The sequence below is a fragment of the Lates calcarifer genome, linkage group LG10 (assembly GCF_001640805.2).
Source record: "Lates calcarifer isolate ASB-BC8 linkage group LG10, TLL_Latcal_v3, whole genome shotgun sequence".
Classification (NCBI taxonomy): Eukaryota; Metazoa; Chordata; class Actinopteri; family Centropomidae; genus Lates; species Lates calcarifer.
The window spans coordinates 16,873,870-16,896,298 of NC_066842.1; the positions used below are offsets into that span (position 1 = coordinate 16,873,870).

Genomic DNA, 22,429 nt, shown 5'->3' on the forward strand with positions numbered 1-22,429 from the left:
TATATGATGATATGCAGAATGTAAAGGAGCTTTGTTCTAGAGCTAAACAAATATAATTTATACCTTCATAAGTAGATCAGTCAGTGATTAACTTAGCTGATTTACAGTTCAAGTGCCTGATGTAATGTATATGACTGAGTTTTAATGTAATATCCACAGACTGCACTCTTTTTACATGACAGATTTAGATTCTCATTATGTAATATGTATTTGATATTGTACTATATTGTACAAAGTTACTATATCACAGTATTAATAATGTTGCTGTAATAATTAAGTGAGTGAATTATGAGATTATGATGATGAAGACTCAGCAGAGGAAGGAGAAGGATTCAGGTGGAGTGAGGGGAAGGGAGATGGTTAGCGGGAGTAAAGGTTTCAGTCGTCTATCTGAAGTCTGACAGTGACAGCCTGTGTTACAAACCCGAGCTGTGGGGTTTGAGGGTCTAACAAAAGATATTTTCAAGGTGCATTATGGGAAATTTCGGATTTAGTATTTTCTGAACTCAACTCATTCTAGGGACTGAAGGTCAGAATATCTTATTTTATCTTTTGACCATTCTTTTTTGCTCTCACTCATGTAAATGACCCAAAGCTGATGAACACTTTTGATTTTTGTCAACTAAATTATTAAGTTCCTGATAAAAGAGGTCCATTGTTATGTTAATGTCTACATACATCCATTTTCAGCATCTTGTGACTGTCCATCCAACCATAAACTATTTCCCAATGTGATATCCTTAAAATGTCCACTGTAAGTAGTCTAATTCCTGCAGTTTTATAGTTAAAATATACTGACTAGTTGTCCAGCAGTATCAAGAAAGTTCTCCCATGTGTTTAACTGAAACAAGTTTTTTATCTTAGGACAACCTTTCTCTGTCATTCCCCATTTCTCCTCTCAACTTCTACCAGCGATCTAATAAAGGCAAAACACCAGGGAAGTTATGCATTTAAGATTAGGGCCTGGAATGACATTAGGTAATTAAGAAAATCCACTTTTTCTTTTGACTGTCCCACCTGCCAGAAAACATATTTGTAAGACTCCTTAAATGTGAGAGAGCTTGTCATCCCTTTGTACCTGATATTTAATCACTGAACCCAATTTGCAGAGATATGGGACAATGGCTCTTGGAAATTTTTAAGCATCTCATTTGCCAGTCATCATCATGGGCCATAAAATCAGCACAGTCTCTCTGCTGGTATCCCACCTTAGCCTTGCATTGGCAATAAGCTCCAACAGTATCAAATCACTCAGTGTGTATCATTATGCAGGAGTATTATGCACACATATTGAGGAACCATTTAAGTTGAATTTATTACACTTGAATAATTCATCACTCTAAAATGGTCATTATTGTTGGTGTACATTACTCAATAGACTTCAATGACTTATGAATTCATATTTTTCAGTCACATTAGCGGGATATACTAGATACTGTTTGGCATATTTTCTGCCACAATAGACAGAGGACATAATGCTAAACACGGCTCTACATGTTATCAGGGAACTTTATGACTGTCCAATAAAACAGTGTCTTACTCAAGTTTATGAGTCACTTTAAAGTGAATAGAAAGAAAAAAAACACACTTGCAGTCATACAGCAGACATAACAGCCTGTTGTAGCATTTATCTGGATCATCAGCATGGGTGAGAGAGTAGTGCCTACAGAATGATGGCCAGCCATGCTTTGCCTCCCTTATGGTCCATCCATGCAAGTCAACCACATGTTTGTGTTACCTGTATGTTTAACTAAATCACAATTCCCTTTTTTTAAGGGGGATTTTACAAAACACCTTTGGGTGCGTTACCACCACCATGTGGACTGGAACAGGGGTGCAACCCACATTTTCTTTTCTTTATTTCTTAAGTTTCATGCTCAAACATCAACCACCCATTTAAGTTACATTTTGAATGCACATTTACATTTGCAAGCAATGATGAAGAATAAATGGCTTAGTCTTCACGGGTCTCCCAGGATGAGGATGAGTGCCATTCCAGCCCTGGGCACACACAGTATATTACACACTTATCCAGGGAGGGAGGGCATTAAATGGGTGGTATTTATGACTTTGCTGGAACCTCTTATAGCTTTACTAATGTGGCACACATTGAGCCATCATTTTCTTATGGAAAAATATTACTTCAGTTATAATAGTGTATAATGTGAGAATTATATTAATCCGAATATTTTGTTCCTTAATATCACATCCAAATTATTGTCATTTTTAGGCAAAAGTTAAGTTTTAACAGCAATGTGCTACAGGGGTTTCCTCCTCAAAGTCTGGCTTTGATCAATGCTCCCCAGCATCCAGTGGTGCCTGGACTGCAAAATAGTGTTGTGTTCAAGGGTATGCTAGAGTCAAAAAATTCCAAAAATCATAATTTGATTTTGTTTTATTTCAGTTAATATCCAACTAACAGAAACAAATGATTTCCATTTCATTTTATTGATCATCCCTTTTCCTGCAATGACCCATTTACAATAAATGAGTATCAGTTGACTGTGTTTTCAACTTTTTTCCAACCCAAACACAGTTCACTCTTCTAAGCTCTGCACACAGTTAGCACATCTGCATCATTGACTATGTAAACTAAATTTTACATAATGTTTAATTATTTTGACTGAAAATAGATAACATCCATTCCATAACATCTTTGAAAGCTGACATGGCAGTATACGCAAAAATTGTCATTTTTTGTCCAAGACAGAACAAGTCTTTTTGTGAAGGGCCTGTGGTTTAACACACATACAATGTAACCGATTCTTGGATACACTTCTGCAGGAAATGGCCAGGAATGGTTCAGGTATGCAAGAGATGTTTTTTCTTGGTACACTGCAAGACAAGATAAACACTATTTCATCAATTTGCTTGTGTTATAACATTATTCACAATGTAGTTACCCCAATATTTATTTTATATGCACAGTATGTGACAGTGTAAAGATACCAACTGCAAATTTCTAATAACCTGATTAGTGACAGAAGTGTCTCAGAGCTCCCTTACTGGGACCATAGAATTGATTTTCACTGCTATACAGATGACATGCAGCTGTGCATTTCAATACCACACAAAGATGTCAGCCATAAGTGGTTCACTGTATTGATCACATCAACTTGTGAATGTCACAGAAAATCTGCCAGCACAGACACAGCGGTAACACAAAGATTATTTTCATTGCCGTGAAGTCCAGAAAAAGATGCTGTCAACAAAATTTAGAACCAAAGCTTGGAGCCTTGGTGTAGATTGTGATAATGATTATAACAACTTTTCTCATGATAATGATGTGTTTGGATGTACACATTAAAAATACCTCCAGTTTTATTACTAAAGACCTTTGAATGGCTTCAACATTCACCACCAACACAGACAATTACTGTAAGTGAGCAAAAACAACTCATATAGGATTAACAGCAGTTTATCCAAAACCACACATTTCATTTTTCTGGTCATCTGATCTGTAAAGGTAGCTAATTGTGGTTTTCATGCACATGAGAATCAAAGGCTTTGCCCTTACAAATCTGTATCTGTAACAGACCTACTTCAAATGAAAATTTATAGTTTTATAATATTGTTCTCAGTATAAAAGAAACCAGTGAGTGTTTTATGCAGTTCACAGTGGAAATGAGACAGAAAGAGAGAGACAAACACACATTTCTGTAACAAATGCTGATGCCTCAATACCAACAAAAAATTAACAAAACAACACAAAATGTGGCAAGTTGCTTGAAGCTGCACCGCTTCTGAAAAACTTCCAGCAGACTTAGGAACTGCATAGCTGTTCCCTGGCTCAGACACTGCTGTCGAACCTGAGGGGATCACAATCTGTACAGTTACAAACAAGACAATAAGGAACATATTTTCAATTTTAATTTAGGATTTATTATATTTGGAATAAATCAATTCTAAGTACCATATTTGGGTTTTTTAATTCTCTTGCTTTTGATTGATTTTCCTTTTCCTACCTGTTTGTAATTTATTATTTTACATATGCATGTTTTACATTACAGCAATTTTGCCTGAAAGGTTCTCTGAATATAAAAGTTGATTAAATTAAATGAAAAAAGTCTAGAATATGTAGTTGGAGTACTGTTGGAGTATAAGGTTGTCAGAGGTGCAAATTTTAAAGGAAGGGGCTCTGTCCATGACCATTTTTTTGGCATGTTAAACATGGTCAGTCAGTGCATCCCACTATCACAGTTTCCACGGGAACACAGACACGGAGCACTGCAGCAGCCGACGCTGCCTCCAGTGATCGCCCACACAGAACAAAGCCTGGCCATTATTACAGCGTTTTGTGTATATGTGTGCAAATGCGTGCTTATAAGAGAACCCAGAGAGAAACAGAGGGAGTGAGTGTCTGTGTTTATATGGCTGGTTACCCACGTCTGCTGTATATGCAGCTGGGTGGTGCTTGCTTTGCTGCATTGCTGGTAAGTTCAAACATGGTGAACACGCCCTTAGGAAGTAATTCTCCTCATAGGGAGGGTAAGCTTTATGATGGAGAATGGGTTTTTTAGATCCTGCGTGCTCAGAGTTTGAACATTCCCGGAGAGCAGGAGGATGACAGTAGCTTCGCTGTGACTCTGCTCTACTCCATTATCCTCTAACAGATGCGTCCTGGTTATAGGACAGAAGCTTCTGTCAGAAATATCCATTGCCTGTACTGGCCTCAATGTCTTAAGCTACAAAAAACTTGCTGTGTGGACCTAAGTTTTGCCTGCTATGCTGTTATGCCATGCACAAACATCTTAGCATTCAAGCTATATACTGTTGAACTTAGATAACACTATGGCTGTAATTACACCTGTCGACTGCCCTGTGGCATAGTAATGTGGGGGTTTGCATGGGGCGAGTGATTCACCCAAGAGATGAGATTTTCCCTCAGCAACACTGAATGAGCTAGAAATATAAGCCATTTTAGGGTTCACAAAGTCCTTTTTTTAAAAATTATATAACCGTAAATGCATTATCATACTGATAAGAAAACTATATAGTGCTTTGGTCTTTGGACAAATTTGTATCCAAGGTCAAATGTTGTAACACCCTACAACAGTGGATTATTCATTTTTTTCTACATGATGATTTTGCATTCCTCCCTGGTGTTTAGTTCCTGCTAGTAAAGATTATTCTGCAAAATCCATTCAGAATATTCCCACAAGTGCACTTACTGCATCCCTGAGATTTCATCTTCTTCACTAGTACAAGTAATACATTTTAATTATTCTTAGTGGATCTCCTTACGTAAGGAAATTCATTGCAAACTCTCAAAGTCTAAAGCCATGACAGCATTGTCCTTGAAATGTGTTAAATTCTAATTTGAATAAAGATTTGAATGTTAGTCCACTGTGTTACTGAAAGATTCGTTGAGTTAATGACCATTTCAGATCCAGGAGAGTGCTCCCCATTTGAATCCTTAGAATGCTTATTACTGTGTGAATAAATATGGTAGTGAAAACCCTTAGAAATATCTATCTATCTATCTATCCTACACTTTTCATATCACACAGGCTTCAGGCACTAACTGGCTCTGCAGACGTGTTCACTCACCTCTGTGAAGCAGTGAGCACTGAAATTTGCATGTACTAGTTCAGTCAGGATGAACCCATCAACCTTATGTGGCACTGACTGTATAAATAGCCATCATACCATAACCCGACATTCACTTTCTTCAAGTGACTTAAAGAGCAACATGACAAATGAGGTGATTACCTGCTCTCAATGATAGCCTCGGCTCGTCTTCTTTGATGTGATGCCACCCCTCCTGTCCAGGTCTCACTGCAGTGCTGGATCCCTCACTGCCAGGAAATAGAGCTTGCTGCCGGCACCCAGCTTCCAGCTTCTACTGCAGTTTGCATCTCTCTCAGCCCATATCTGATGATGTAACCTGGAAATAGGCAATAGGGGGCTCTTCTTCTATAGTATGGGGTAAAACTTGGTTGCCATTAAATGGCATAGCCTACAAAACAGAGTGTATTTAATTTCAGATCAGATTCTCCTTCATATGTCTGTTAAATCCCTTCCCTGCTCATTTGCTGTATCAATATTATGATTATTATTAACATCAGTTTGCTTTGGTTTTCCTGAAATAATCTGTCTGCAGTATGTTCATAGAGATATAGGATAGGATATCATCATAGAGTCATATTCTGATGCATGTTCTGATACAGAATACACTTTTCTTTGATCTTATTTTAAGCCTGTCTGTCATGATGCAGTATCTGAAGGAAAAGGGAAGCTATTGACCTCAAAAGAGACACTGTCATCTCTGGACATCTGGCAATTGGTGGTCCCAGGGCAGAGGAGGCTGTGAATAAGGGCACTCCATCAAATAAATTAAACACATAAAAATATCACTTTTGCGCTGGTTTGATGTTTATGAATCTAGAACTCGCCTGGATGTAAAAAGCATACCAAAAAATGCAAACAACATTCTGGTCTCCCCTCAGTTTTGTCCTCTGTCCGTGATAACTGCCTTATTGTGACTGCAAGCTAAAAGAATGGAGCACAAAGCATCACTTTAATATTTATGCAGAGGCTCTTGGAATTAACAGAGCCATATAAATGCATCATTACTACATGATCTGTAACTTTACTAAAATGCATTTTCATATGATATTTTTTCTTTTTTTGCTACCCCTAACTACTCCTCAACATCTTCTGTCAGCGACATACTATTCCTACATAGTTTTCTATCGAATATAATATTATACACATAAGTGAAACACTAGCATACCAAACAGTGCTCTACCATTAAGCACCCATTAATTTACCCGAGCCTCGGGAGCAGAATAAATAAGAAAATGAGGAGTTTAATGGTACATTAGTGAGGAGCCAGTGGAACATGCCCTGGGCTGTGTTTTGAATAGGCAACTATTATGAAAACCAACCTGTCACACACTTGAAAGAGCAGACCACTTGGCGTTATATGTTGTGATGCAATATTTCCTCAAGGAGTAGACTGCTTGCTTTAGCTTCTTTACAATCGGCTGACACGAACATGCAACAGAGGTGAAGAAATTAGGCTCATCCTTTGGTGGAAATAGTTATTTACAGGGTAAACTTTTTCATTAGCTTAACAGGCAGGATTTTTTTTAACCATGTAATGTAGCATCCATACAGCATTATAGCTTCCTCCCACATAAGAGGTACGTTATGATACAGCAGAAAAAATATCATTTGTCATTCTCAGCATTATGCAACAACCTCATTTATTTTCAGTGTGAGGTGACAGCATGTTTTGCGGTGTTTTCAATTAGAAGCTGCCAGTTAATATATCTGATTACAGATGTATTTCCAAGCAAATTCATTTGAACTTTTTTTCCCTCTTCACTTCAGTTATTGTATTGATGTTAACAGCTTTGCGTTCCCACATTGCACAGCCCCTTTTTTTATTTAGACTTTTGTGGTTTGACTGATGCTGCCAGTGCAGCAGCTTTACCCCTGGTAGATGCAGCTAATCAAAGCCTCCTGTTGTGACAGCAAAAGCAAAACTTAATTTGCTTCAGTCTCTTTTCTCTGACTCACACACTAACTCTGACAAATAAACAAAGGAATTGTGACAATGTGGATGATGCTGAGTAAGGACTTGAATGACAGCACATCTATGATATGATTGATTAACTGGTTGATTAATCAATCTATTAATTAATGAGTTACCTGAGAGTTATTGTGCCTTACACCTGTATTGTAGTTCTTTATATGTGGTTGATATGATTACGTTGTATAGTGATGATTGGGCGATAATTCTCACTAGATTTGTCACTATGAATGACCATCTCAGATTCATACATTCTTTTTGCTCCTCACTTCAGAAACTGTGGTCATTAGCATGGGCGTGACTGAATGGATGTGTGGGTACTACACATGTGGACTTGGATTTTTTATTTTATCTTATTATTTTTTTAAAAGAATGTTGACTGCAAGCACAAGAGCAGAAGGTAAATAGTCCATCACTCCAGGTGATGTGCAGTGCAATGTCTCAGTGGAAGCTACTATAGTTCTGGAATAATTAGAATAATCAGCAACCATTAAGAGAAGATCTGCTACATGGTTTCCTGTGGTAGCAAAGCTGTAGATGTTTACAATGTAATGTGATTCTGATAGTATTAGTCTGTTCTCTGTAGCATGAAGGGGAGAGAGAGAGTTGTCTTAATGCCTTTGGTGTAAAAATGCAAGATCTGCTGATACAAATTTGATGTTTTATTGCCTCCCAACACTATGGATTCACACTATGGATTCACTCTTGTTTGAATGTAAGATATCTTTCAGTTTCTGTGATTAAGATCCCTAATCTCAAGTGTGGCAGCACTGTACAACCATTGTTTACTTGCTACTTGGCCCAAGGAGGATGTAATTACTCTCGGGTCCAAATGTTTACTGTTGGCTTGTGCTTTGTGTTCTTGTGTACTTGATCACATGATGATCACAATCTTATTTTATTTGGCTAATTACCAAGTGGAACAATTGCTTATAAATACTGATGGAGACAGTGCCCTAATCTTGTTTAACTTGTTTTGAAATCTGCTCAGGATAAGATTTTAAATACATGGTGTTTTACTAATGCAGTTTTATTAGCGGTCCATAAGCTGACAAAATAGTATAATGGCTGGATTTTACTTGATAATAAGCATCACGCAGGGATGTGCAGTTATGTAAACAGTCAAGTAAGTAAATAAGTGTACTTTGAGTTCTTGAGTCAGTTATAAATTGATTAAAGGCATCAGACACACTAAGATACCAGTACTCTTGATTGTTGCCGTAAACTATATATCAAAAATACTTAAACAGTATCTTTGTTTAATTGTTGTTACAAAGGGTAAACTGAAAAAGTGGTTCATCTTAGATGTAATTAGCAACATAATTGACCATTAAAATGATCAAAAAAGATTTAGAACAGGTTTAGAAAGTTGTAATTGTTGCACTTAATTATCAGTGTTATTTATGTCACATCAGTACTTCTTCCTGGTTTTTCTCTACATATGATTAAAATGAATGAGGTTACATTCTCACTAAATAACTGTTTCAGTGTAAAATGAAGAAAATTTAAATTATATGGCCACAACATGCATACTCAAAGTATGATACTAAGTACTGTCATTATCACTTCAGTTGGAAAGTTGTAAGGCAGTCACGGTCATTTTTAAGTTATTGGTTAATAAGTAAAGAATATTGTTATGATGAATCTACATTTTCTTGGATACTGTTAAATAATAGATATATAAAGTTATTATAAACATATATTATATAATAGCAACAGTCATGAATTTATCATTATAATTTAATCAAATTTACAAATTATTAGTCACTTTACATGTATGAATGAAAGTAATAAAATATTGGTTTTGTAGATGATTAACAGCGGAGGAAGTGTTTGAATGTTGGTGAAAAGAATACACTGTACAAAGGCTTTGGCTCTTAAATATGAGCCTTCCAGTGTTACACTGTTATATTTCTTACAGTTGTGGCAGGAAGATGAAAGCAAGAATCAGACAATACAGAAAAACAACAATAGTTTATTTTAGCCATATTTTGTGTATGAACTACAAACTCTGGTCTCTATAATCGATCTCCATATCTTTTAAAGGTCATGAAAGAATGCTTACATGAAAATCAATCTCTTATTCTTTTACAGCATGTTTCTCTTTTTCACTTTTAGAACAGGTTGTTGGCACATGTAAAATCAAAATTTAAAAATTTTTTGTTTTTGTTTTGTTTTATTCTCAAAATTTATTTTTATATAAATCTACCACTATAACAGCATTCCCTCTCAGAAAAAAGAAAAGAATGTGGAAAAAAAGAATATTGACCAAAAATATTTAGATATCTTACATACATGAGACAGCTCGACTAAAATGCAACAAATTTACCATTTAAATTTTCAGACGATTTACCTCCAACTAAAGGCAAAAGGGGAAGATGGTTACACTCTCCTATGTCAACTGAGTAGAACTGTGATCCACATCCCACCACTAAGAACTCAAACACAGACTAAATGACATACATCCAGGTCATTCTATGGTTTACAAATGTGCCAGACTCCACAGAAGTGCAAGTATGAGATAGTGTCCTGGTGGCAAAAAAAAACAAAACAAACAAAAAATGATATGGGGTAATTAGAATTTCATTGGGTCTGGACTAAAATCACTTGGGGACCTCATCCTCAACCCTCATTTACCTCCTCCCACATCCGTGTTGTGTGCTGTATGTTAAACGTGAATAAATAAAGTCTCTAAAGTTACATTTAATTTTACTGAACAAATCCAACTCCAGAATTGGTTTGATTATCAAATTACTTTGAAACATTCAATTTCCATACAGATAAGATACAGTAGCACTCCAATTTGGACGAAAGCTCCCACTGATAGTATCCACTACAGCCTCCCCAATTCTTAACCTGGAAGATGAAGGAAAATTGACAGAAAAAAACACAAAATAAAATAATGCTGTTTCACACAGGACTAATATTATCAGAAAACCTCTGTGTTAGGCAAAATACTGAGAGTAGTTTGCTGCAGAGTTTTTACTTAATAGATTACAGACATGGATTATTAACATATATAATCTATGCAATTATTGTATTACACATCACAAGAGGACCCCAGGTGATACTAGTCCTGTGGGAATAGGGCTTTAGATTATTATCGTGTTGTTTAATTTCACTCTCCTATCATATCCTTCTGAAGCAGTAAACTATGACAAGTAGCCTATTCATCTTTTAGGTTAAAGTCTTTTGTAGTAGAGAGCACTCACCTCGTGTAGGCTTTAAAAGGTGGCTGTAAAATGTTTATGTCCACCTGATGACATTTTCTGTTAATTTGTGTTTATTTTCCAATGTGTGACTGTCAAACTTAGCTGTAGCAGAAGGTCAGAGAATGACTGGTCAGGAGGGAGGAGGGCACTGTAATATTTGCGAACCTATGAACATCACAGCTCCTAAAGCTTGACAGTGTTGTGCATAAGTATTGAGATGGAAGCATTGTTTTAACCATATTTTGGTGAAAGTGTGAGACTGAGCATACAAATGGACAGCAGTCATGTTGACTATGCAGCAAGAGTAGTTAGCAAAGTTTATATGGATGTGTTGATACTTTATTTCTGTTGTGAAAACCTAGATTGCCACCGCTATAATTAAACTGTAACCACCATTAATCCAAGCTGATCACAGCATTGGATCTTTACATATACTTTTCACAGACACATTTCAAGCCTATAGATGATGAATGTTTGAAATGCACAACAATAATTTTGAGTGGACTACCAATTCCAGTTTTCATGATTGTGGTATCCACGGTGACTCCAGAGAAAGTACATGCCACTATCTGCAACAGTAGTTTCTCCTCTTTGTAATTCCTAACTGTGACATCTTAATGTTTTGAAAAGATAAAACTGAATGAGGTGCGGGAGTAGCCCAGCCTTATTATATATTTTACCATTTACCGGGAGGAAAAGCTGCACTTATTTACTAAAAATAAACCTGGAGCATTTGACAAATGCCTGCCTAACCTCTGCATTTCTGGTGCCTGGCCCCAGTTTTCACAGTGGGGACTTTGAAATGGTTTCCAGGGTATGGGCGCCCGCAGAGCTGTGTCCATCCAAACCCCATGGGCACATCAATTAAAATGGAAATTGTGTTGTTGCTAAGGGACGGGAAAGAGAGACAGGTGCAACCCAAACATCTGGTTGATGCCCGATTCCCACACATTCACCCCTAAAGCCTCTTGCAGCATAAGCCCTCCTGCTCAGGGCCAAGTCCTATGGTTGGCAGGGGCAGGGTGTGAATCTGGAACTGCCAGGCACTGCCCATGTGGAAATATGGCAAACAGATGACAGGCAGTGTGCTCAGACAGCTGTATAAAGGGTTTACGCTCTTTCTTCAGCTCATCAGTCGGCTTCTGATAGCGCTCTATCCTGCAGTACAGCAGATGAGGTAAGGGGTCCCAGCATGAAAAAGGTGGCTTCAAAGCAATCTTCATATGCAGCAGTACAAAGCACTGTAAGGTAAAGGGGAGGCCATTATACTTTGGAAACATTTGGAGGCAGTGGACCTTTACCAGAATTGAGTACCATCTGTATTTTTCACGCAACCTTTGATCTTTATGTCTTTTCCTATATTTTCAATCACAATTATGTTAATTTTGAAGTGCCCATTAATGCTGCTCCTGTATCATGACCTTCAGAGATCAGAACTGGTGTTGATGCAATTAATGGCTTTTTCTCTATAATAATCATGTCTCTGAGAAGTTTGGGATTTGAGTCAAAACAAGTGGATATCAAGGAAAAAGATATTTTTTGTATATGCATTAGGAACACAAAGACAAAGGTATGTTTCTTTCATAGTTTATCTATAGAATTTAATTTAACTAAAATGTACTTCTAATTGTCAGCCTTGACTTTTACAATAGCAGAACGCAGGACGTATTTTGCTCGTTTAGGATCCTCAGTCTATTGATGACAGAGCAGAGTGCCTATCTGACAGATATAATTAAACAGTGAGTTATGATCAAATTTCATCACTGACAGTTCTGTCAATCACTGTAAAATAATGAACAAGTGTTTAATTCATCCCAGTTACAGATGGTCACAAAGATTTCATCACTTAATCCACAGCTGGAGAAAATCACTAATGTGCTCTAGGTTCGTTTGATACATGGGGAGAATGAGGTTACTATCTCATCTGATCCAAAGTTTGCACTTTACCAAAAAAGAAACAAAAAGGAACAATAATTTGCTTCAAGAGTTTCTTTGATGGATGTCTTCAAACAGAGTTTGAAAGCATATTAGTAAACCAATCCTATGAAATGAGAAGAAGAAAAAAACATGAATCAAGTGCTGAAAAAATAATTGCAGAATACAGTTTTTCTTGATTTAACCACAATAGTTTTTTCTTAAATAAATAACTTCTGTTTTGTAAAGACACTTTTTGAAACAGTTGACATACCCTAATTCCCAAAGTCATTGAATAAACATCACCAGCCTCTGATTTGCCAAACACTTGAGTCTATTTCTCCATGTTTGAGCCATAGTCCTCACAACCAGTCATCAGTAATGTCTGTCAGTAATGTCTTCATGTAATTCCATTAGTTTTGAAAAAAAAAAAAGGTATTAGATTTGGGTCTCTTGTACATTGTCTTTTGAGCTGGCCCGGATTAACAAAGGTTCGTGCGCTGAGCTGTGTATGGAGTTGATAGTGGAGGCATGGTTGTATGCAGTCTTATAGGTGTTATAGTGGTTGAGGTGCTCATGCTCAAGAGGAGGCAGAGTCAGGTGGCCCTCCATGCCTGGGCCTCCTGTTACACAGTCCTCGTCCACGTTAATGATCTCAATAGTGCGTGTGGGTGCGTGGTGGTTCTGCTGGTGGTGCTGTTTACGCATCTTGTAGAAGATAATCAGCATGACAGCTGCCATGAGTGTTATTGCAACAAAGCAACCAATGATGATCTTGGTCGTCTTCATCACCTCATCTAAGCCGTTTAGTGAGCCCTCCCCACCCAGCTCTGTGACTGGGATTGTATAAGTCTTCTCTGTGGCACGGGTGGAGAGTGGGGTCCGAAATGTGGTGGTAGTTGTAGAGGTGGGTGAAACAGACTCCCATGTACCGGCAGATGGGGTGGGGCCCACCTTCTGTTGCACAGTAGTGGTGAATCCTTCATTATGTGGCGTTTCTATGGTCTCCACTGTCACTGTGGTGAAGTAGCTGAAACTGCTGTTCTCTGTAGAGGACACATTGAGTGTGGCAGATGCTGTTGTGTTACCTGCGGAATTACTGACCATACATGTATATGTCCCTGTGTCCTGCATGGTAACATTAGTGAAGTTCAGAGTGCCGTCATTCAGCACTGAGATTCTGACCTTGTACGCACCGTGTGTCATGATGGAACCATTGGGTGTAATCCAGCTTACTGAGGTCAAAGAGCTGGCTCTGCATTTCAACTCCGCAGCGCTTCCCTCTGTCACATTTAGGTCTGCGGGAGGCTCCACAATAACAGGAGCATAACAGTGAAAGTAGTTCTGATCCAGCTCGCCAATGTACCGTCCTTTATGGTGGGGAGGTGAGCTGCAGCGGGCACAGCAGCTGGTGTTTGCTGGTACCATCTCCTTAAGCCACCAGCTTAGCCAGAGAATGTCACAGTTACAATTCCAGGGGTTGTGGTGCAAGTGCACCCTCTCCAGGTGATGTAAAGGAGTAAAGAGATCATGGGGCAAGAGGGTAAGGTTGTTGTGGGCTAGATTGAGCTCCACTAGTGACTGCAGGTCATCAAAAGAGTTCCTTTCTATGGTCTGGATCTGGGCATGCATCATCCATAGCTTTTGCAAATGGATGAGCCCTTTAAAAGAGCCAGGCCGGATGACAGATAGTTGGTTCCCCGACATCTCCAGTTCATCCAGCTTCACCAGGGGAATAAGGTTGGGAATTTCCTTCAGATTGCACATTCCCAGATTTAAGTAGCGCAGATTGCTCAGCCCTTCAAAGGCCCCCTCAGATATGTAGGAGAGCCGTTTGAGCTCCCCAAGGTCCAACCGCCGTAATGAGGGCACTCTGTTGAAAGCATAGGAGGGAATACTCTCTATGGGGTTATTCCTCAACCAAAGCTCCTTAAGTTTGGACAGGTACTCAAAAGCCCCGTTTGGGATGGTGGTGAGGCGATTATCAAAAAGCTCCAAGGTATTGAGGCTGGCCAGCCCATTGAAGGCCCCCAGTTCAATTTTGCGTATGTGGTTTTTGCTCAGCTGCAGGATCTCCAGATGTCTTAGGTGCTTGAAGCTGTCCACCTTTATGACCTGAATGAGATTTTCTTGCAGATTCAGGTAGCGTGTGTTGGTAGAGATGCCATCGGGGACATCCCGCAGGCCTCGGCGAGTGCAGATGACCTTGCTGAACTGGTTACTACAGGAGCAGACAGAGGGGCACGTCTGAGCTCGTACCAGCCCTGCCACCACCAGCAGCTGGAGGGCCAGAAGCAGCACAAACAAAGGGTCGGACAAGGCCCGGTTCCACCTAGGACCTCGCATCATCTGCTGCTGCTGAGAGGAGGTCATCTTGTTTAACATTCATAATTCGTTGACTGGTCTTCCACTCTATGGAAAGAGGATTTGGGCCCACTGAAATTAAATGAGAGACAGAGGAGAGAAGAGGAGAGAAGAGATATATTAGATAATTGGATGTCTGCGTCTAGTGCATAAGAATCGAAACATTACCACTGAAATACTCAATGGTAAATAAAACAATGAAAACATAGCAAATTATAATTCCAAAGGTTTTTGCCAAATAATATTGTTAAGGTTTGTGTATCTGTTGCAGCCTCTAATAATCACACACATATACACCCACACACACAGACTCGCAACCTTGATGGAGTGCCTTATATCCTGTTCTGTTTCTGGGTGCACTGTCCTCGCACTCTCAATCTCAGTCACATAAAACAAAATCACAATGAAGCCGCCAACTTCTGTGCTGTATCTCTGCAGGAGGAGGAAGGGAGGGAAGAAAAGCAGCTATGACTGCTGTGTCGTGTGATTTATATTTGAGACTGGGGGGACATAAATAATAAGGAAGCCCGCCACCCACCCAGTCCTTCGATCGAGTCGAGATATCCGGAAACGTCTGATTACAACTCACAGTTCCTCAAAGGCACATATGCGACTGGAATGTCAAATGAACCAAAATGGCAGCAGGAATTTTGTTTGTGCAACTCTTTATGAATCACACTGGAAAATACAAACATTAAATTTATATAGTGTACATTATCTTCTTTTCTACTCAATAACACTAGTATTCCTCATGTTTTTCATGTTTTCATAGTTACACAGTGATTAATGGTTAAAGAAGGTGCCAATTATACAGTATTTAAAAAAAAGCATTTTAAGCATTAAATATCAAAAACCAGCCCTCCTGTGAAAATACAGATTTGTGAAAAGATGACATGTTACACCACCAATGTGCTACTGACCTTACTAGTGTTAGGGTATGACAGATTACAGCTGTGATGTTCACTGACTAACACATATACTGTAGTTATTGAGGTATGTCAATACAGCTGAGATGAGCATATCATCACTATTTGAATAGAGAAATTACAGTCTCAACATTGCTTTGTTTATCTTATGGTTGTCAGAATCCATTCTTACATATTATGTTTCATCACTGTCAGAGAAAGCTGTATTTTTTTCTTTCCTGTCTAGGTGAAAGGCAGGGAAACACTCTGGGCAGGTCGGAAGTGAGTCACAGAGCTAGCGCAGATAAAGAGAAACATTTATAGAGCCTCTAATCTCCCTGACCTGAATGTTTTTGAATGTAGGAGGAAACTGGAACATGTTCAGAAAATCAATGTGAAGATGAGGGAAAAATGTAAACTTTGCACACCAAGTGCTTGATTTACAACCTGTAGTGAAATGACAGTGATGAGCACTGATCTACTGAGCCGTATGTGTTGTTAAGCTACAAATAGCTACAGTAACTCAGTAAATTTGTGATGAAGAAAACTATGGCTGTCACACAAGATTTAATCTATAAACAGAGTGATCATATGAGATCTAAGAGACAAGGGTTCTTTTAGGATGTGTTTGATGAATAAAATGAAACAGCTGTCATAAGATTATCTAAAATAAACATTGTCATCCATTGTCTTTGGGTCAGTTATCACTGACACTGTGTTTAAACACAGATTAACAAAATTCTGAAATTGTAAAATGGTGTATGACTTTTAAAAGGGTAAAGGTTTCTGTAAATAGATCAAAATATGTTTTCTTTTTGATGTTGATCTAGAAAATACTACACATGAAGACATCCATGAGCATTAGACAGCTCAAAGGGGAAAACATTACTTACATTGCTTAATTACTTCGCCTTACTTAGAAATATTTTTGCAGTGTAACAGCATTAACATGGCAACTGATTTGAGCAGAACAGAATAAATCAGCTGCATGGATGCTGTTGTAGGATTACCATATTTTCAACATCTATACAGTATATCCAACACACAGACTAATCTGCAACAGAAAGCTCCTCACTTAAGAATGCTGGGCTATTACTGTAACTACTGATTAATTGCTTGATTACTGACTCCATTAATTCTTCAATTACAAAATTCAAATTCCAAGCAGCCAAAGCCTGAGGGTGGAGAAGGAATGTATTTTCATGCAAGGGGACCAGGCAAATGTGAGCGGGATCACACACCAGGCTGCAAATCAGATTCCATCATGGCAGTTTTAATTTGGTAAGAATTAAAACCTTTGCACAAAACAATTAACTTTGGTAAATCCAGTTTGAGTTTTCTGCTCTCATGTTCTATGGCTATGGACCCTGTCAAATAAGTTTAAATAATGAAGCAGAATTTTTTCAGGAATATTTATGTTGCAGAGTTATTCTACAATGCTTTTTCAAGGTGAAGTTCTGTCAGTAACATGACCAACTAGAAAATATCCTGCACTGTCACACAGGATTTGTGAATAACAGTCCTTCAGATAAGGAATCCCTGTATCTTATTCCACTATTTACTCATCCTCCTTTTCAACAGATCAAACCTTGAAAAGACATAAACAATGAATCAGCAGAACAGAATCCAAATTGTGGCAGCAGAAAAGATGAAGTTGATTTACAAAGCAAAACAATACGTCCTCTTACTGACAATGAGAGCAGCAAAATTGGATTTACGTGTTGCAGTGAAGGCATTAGATGAAAAGAGATAAGGAAAATGAGATTAAGAAAAGAATGCATTTTTAAACTTTTGTCCTAACAGATTATCAACTGCCAGCTGTCTCTTTGTCTGGTAGACAGAACTAAAGCATGACCCAGATTACCAGGAATGCAGACAATTGAAGAGCAAGATCTGCAACATTTCTGAATTAATGTCTGGTTTAAGAAGTGGAAATAATTCCCACTGAAGCCAGCCATACAGAGAAGCACGGTACATGGCCTCATACAGTACAACAATGTACAGCTGTTTAGCAGCAAACAACCTTAGATGACAAAAAGCATAACATCATAAACACATCTTGTCAAAAGATCCCAAGAGTTTCCCAGAAGAAACTTTGGCTTGTCATTATTGTAGGCTTAGTTTCCAAAGTCCAGTTATGTATAACTCAGTGTCATCAGCATAATAAATTATAGGAATAGTATATATATGTTAAATAATTTGTTGCTAAATGTGAGCATAAAGTGGAGATACATAGATTCATTCACAATGTAATTTTCTCAATTTAACTCTATAACTCTATAAATCCACTTATAATGGAGTGTAAAGTTATTACAACATATATATGTCTGATCAGCCCAAATGAAAAATAAAGTAAACTAAGTGTGCAGTTGCAATGCAGCTAAGCAACAGCTGCACATGCTCATAATTTACTATTTCAAATCTTTGTCAGTGTTGACAACACTGTGCAGTTTTACAATGCAGTAACAGAGCTGAATAATATAGCTACTGCATAGGCCTAGTATTACTTAACTAAAGGAGGCACTGACAAATGTACCTATAAAGAATTGTATGTGCCACATTACTCCTCACATCAGTGTGGTTACATCAACCAGCTCTTCACTCCTTTTCCCTCAAACCCTCCCTGAGGATCTACCATCAGACCACTTAAAGGTAACTAATAGGAATTAACTCTGGCAGCCACAGAAACAGGAGGCTTGTCTTTTTGCATAATGCAACTAATCAATACTTATTCTGCATAAATACAGAAGCTATCTCACTAATATTGCTCAGTTCTGTCATTTGGAGTATGTACACACGCAGAAGAATAACTGCATTTTTCAGTCCTTATACAGCTGCATCTACCAAATAACAAATAACACACATACAAAGGTTTCAATTTCAACCTGAAGAACAATGCTGTTAGTTTTAAATATTCTGTAAATCATCTGTGTTAATATTTCTCAGCATCATGTGTAAATTTAATACTTAAGGTTTAGAAAATGAATCAATAAAAAATAATGGTGGATTTTTTCTCATAGACAGCTGATGAAAATGAAACTGTCAAACAGAAAACTGATTCCAGTTTAGCAATCGTGTAAAAAATAACCATATAGACTGTTACTTGGCACTTCTATGCATGTAGCCTAACCATCTATAGATAACTGGGGGCAATACAGCCGATGCTATTTCAAGATGTTTTTGAGTCCAAAAGCAGGTGGTGTTATGTGTATGACTATGGTATCTGCATTGAGAAGAACCATAACTTCTTAAGTGGTGTATATTAGATAGATAATACTTGTATAAGTCCCATGTTTCATCACACCATTCTTTTATTTTCTATGGCTGGATGCACAGCTGCAAGTCTGTAGCTGGTTTTACCAGCGCACACAGTGTGCTGCACAGCAGTTTCCACTGGGTCCTAGTCTCAGCCCTTTTTATGAGTACTGTGACTCTCGAGCCTGTATCGTATTTTTGCATTATAAATCAGCTCGAAAAGGCAGAATGAATTATTTAGCAAGGCTACAGGAAATTCTAGTGGGGCTAAAGTCCCCTAAAATAGGTCTGGTGTCGCTGCTGCTCGGAGAGAAGTTATTTTCTTCTGCTCTCTTTCAATGGTCAACAAACATATCCCATCTTCAGCCTTCACAAACACATTCAGAGCTTCATTTGAAAGGTGAGGATAGTGAGAGAGGAGTCGCCTGAAGCTTTCTTCACTCAGTTAATGCTTGAGTGCCTGCTGATTATGAAGTTTTTTAGTGAGGAGTGACTGACAGAGGCTTTGGCTTTCACACCACATGGAGGGAGAAGGAAGATGAGAGATTGCAGCGTGAGAGATGTGTGTGACAGAGGAAGGTCGGACTGTATGCTATTCTTGAGAGAGAGAGAGAGAGAGAGAGAGAGATTAATGAGATATAAATCAAATCAGGTCACTTCTTGATAATGCCAGCAATCTTGCAACAGCTCCAAATATAAACCAGAATCCTTTATGGATTCCAGTGTGGGAGGGATACCCACCACATGTATCACAAGCCCTCCTTCTCTTGTCTTTAGCCTCATAGCATAAACATGCAGAATGCATGAATAGATTAGATGAAGGTAGGCCTCTGTATTGCAGTTTTTTGATTTATTTATTGTCATGTTGTCATATTTTGCATATAGTGTTTCATCACTGTTAAACCTAAGCAGTATTTTAGTCATTCACTGGGGTAATGATGGGACACAGCATACTCCCCTTGAGCCAGTGTCAAATAATGAAATGACCTCCTATGGTTTACATATAGAAACACACCAGCGAACTTGCTTAGCAGTGTACTTAGCACTGTATAATGATCTGCAGATGATCACTGAATACACTCTAATTAGCCAGACTACTGCAACTGTTATTTTGGTCAACTCTGAGTGGGGTTTCTAACCATACAGCAATCATACAGCCACTCTGTTCAATTTGATACTGGCATCAAACTAAGTGCGAGTCACAAAGGAGATATTCTTGTCTTATAAGGTGCTGCTTTCAAATTAGAATTTCAGTATCATTAACAGGGCCATTCATGATCATCATTCCCTGCATGTGCAAGCTGTTTGACCACTGGAAAATGTGAATGAGCTGTTTATGAATTGGCTTATAGTTATGATACTTCCTCTTTTCATCCTCTGTTTTTGTGTTAGCCAGTTTGTATCTGACTATTACCTGACTCTCAGTGGAGTTTCACATATGAATCAATGGAAATAACATTGTTGTCGCAGTATAACATGGATTTTATGTTAGCTACTATCACGCAATTCAAAACCTAACTACAAGTATCAGTGTTGGCTTCAAAGTCATTTGATAGCCATGTATGTTTTAAGTCTAGCACACATGTACATCATATGTGTATCTATTTATTTTGCATGTGCAAATTACACAGTTACATGTACACATAAGTACAATGTTCAGTACTGTTTGTAAAGGGACACTATCAAATCCTGTGTCTGAATTCTGGAGTGTATACTTTTTTTCTACAGTTTAACAGATCAGTGCCCTGATTTTAAGCCACTGTGTAATAAAGTGTTCAGAAATGTTGAGATAAATTTAAAAAATCTACATGGCCATACTGTAGCTCTTTTTCAGTGTCTTTTGTTTTAAGCAGCCAAGTGAAACAGACAAGCTGAGTACTTTCAATTGGTGCTAACTAGCCAAGTGTGACAAACTGACAGCTGCTCCCCTGCCCACAGCCTGACATCCTTCCACTCACAGCTTGTCTGTCTCATCCATAACAAGATGGTGAAATGAATCTGATTCATCTAACAAACACTGATTTAACAAGTAATTGTTACATGAAAATTTATTAGGAAGTTAGTGTAGAAATGAAACAGCCCTTATTAGAGGCCTATACTTTTTTGTTTTATCATCTTTATAAATCAGTTGCTCAAACATATTCAGTGACAGAATGCATGTAAACAAAAAAATCAACATCAATCAACAAAATCCATGCTACTCAATAATGTAATATTTAAAGAAAAGGAAAAAGCACAAGTTACATCCAGTCAAAGAAATATTTAGAAGTTTGGTAACAAATTATTTCTCTCTGGTAGATTGGGTGATTTCAGTTGAACCCATATTAATCAACAGTTTTGATCCCATAAGTGTGTGATTTTCTCTTGTTTCTTGGAAACTCATTGGTCCACCCATAAAATAAAATTCAATCCACACACTTCAGCGTATCTGAGTTTCTGTGATTCAGGTGCTGTGTTTCCTTTTATTTATGTCATCCTTCTCATGCAAACTTTGACTTCTTTGTGACATAGGAAGGAGCAGAAAAGGGATTTTTCCCCCAGCTCATTAATAGCAACATAGCACTCCTTGGAAAGGTATGCAATGAAGGGCGAAAAAAGGCAAGCGAGACGCAAGCACATCTAATGAGCCAGCTACAAAGTCAGCTACAAGTAAGCGCTCTGTGTCAGCTGGGCTGCCTGTAAATGAATTTATGTGTAGCAAGCTACCACACACATTTAACACTATCACCTCACAGTCCCCTTCTTACTGTAAAAACACATCAACTTGCATTCAGAAACAGACATTTTAGTTGTTTGCAGCTATCTACCAAAATAATCTGATATGATCATGTAACAACAGAACTTTGCCTTATTGGAAATGTTTGGGTAGGATAAGGGTATAACACACAACAAAGGTCTTCAGTTAGAGTACAACCAGGAATGCTGCAATCTTACTTTTAATTAATGATCACTGTACTCATTGGACAGTAAACTGACTGGTGTGTTTATCCAGCTGTTTATTGGACTGTGTTCATTTAAAAACATGATATGAACTGATTTGGATTTTAACAGTTGTTAGCAAAAAAACAAAAACAAAATATAAATCACTTGGATACAAATGAGTGGCATGATCCATTTGTAACTCAGTAACAACAGCTTTGCATACAGTAGTTCTTAACCTGAGAACATTTATGCTTGCATGATGTTTTACAATTCATTATGCAACTACCAGTATTACAACAGTGACGAGGGTCCCATAG

At 38.0% G+C, this 22,429-nt stretch overlaps 1 protein-coding gene across 1 annotated transcript in view; it reads right to left on the bottom strand.

Annotated features, from left to right (window-relative positions):
* Positions 1-9,495: 9,495 nt before the first annotated feature.
* lrrc4ca (leucine rich repeat containing 4C, genome duplicate a) overlaps positions 9,496-22,429 on the bottom strand; it is a 50,690-nt gene continuing 37,756 nt past the window's right edge. Inside the window, exon 3 of the mRNA XM_018664280.2 lies at positions 9,496-15,102. Within this exon, the coding sequence (XP_018519796.1) occupies positions 13,105-15,051 (1,947 nt within the window). The 5' untranslated portion in view covers positions 15,052-15,102 and the 3' untranslated portion in view covers positions 9,496-13,104. The remainder of the gene's footprint in view (positions 15,103-22,429) is intronic.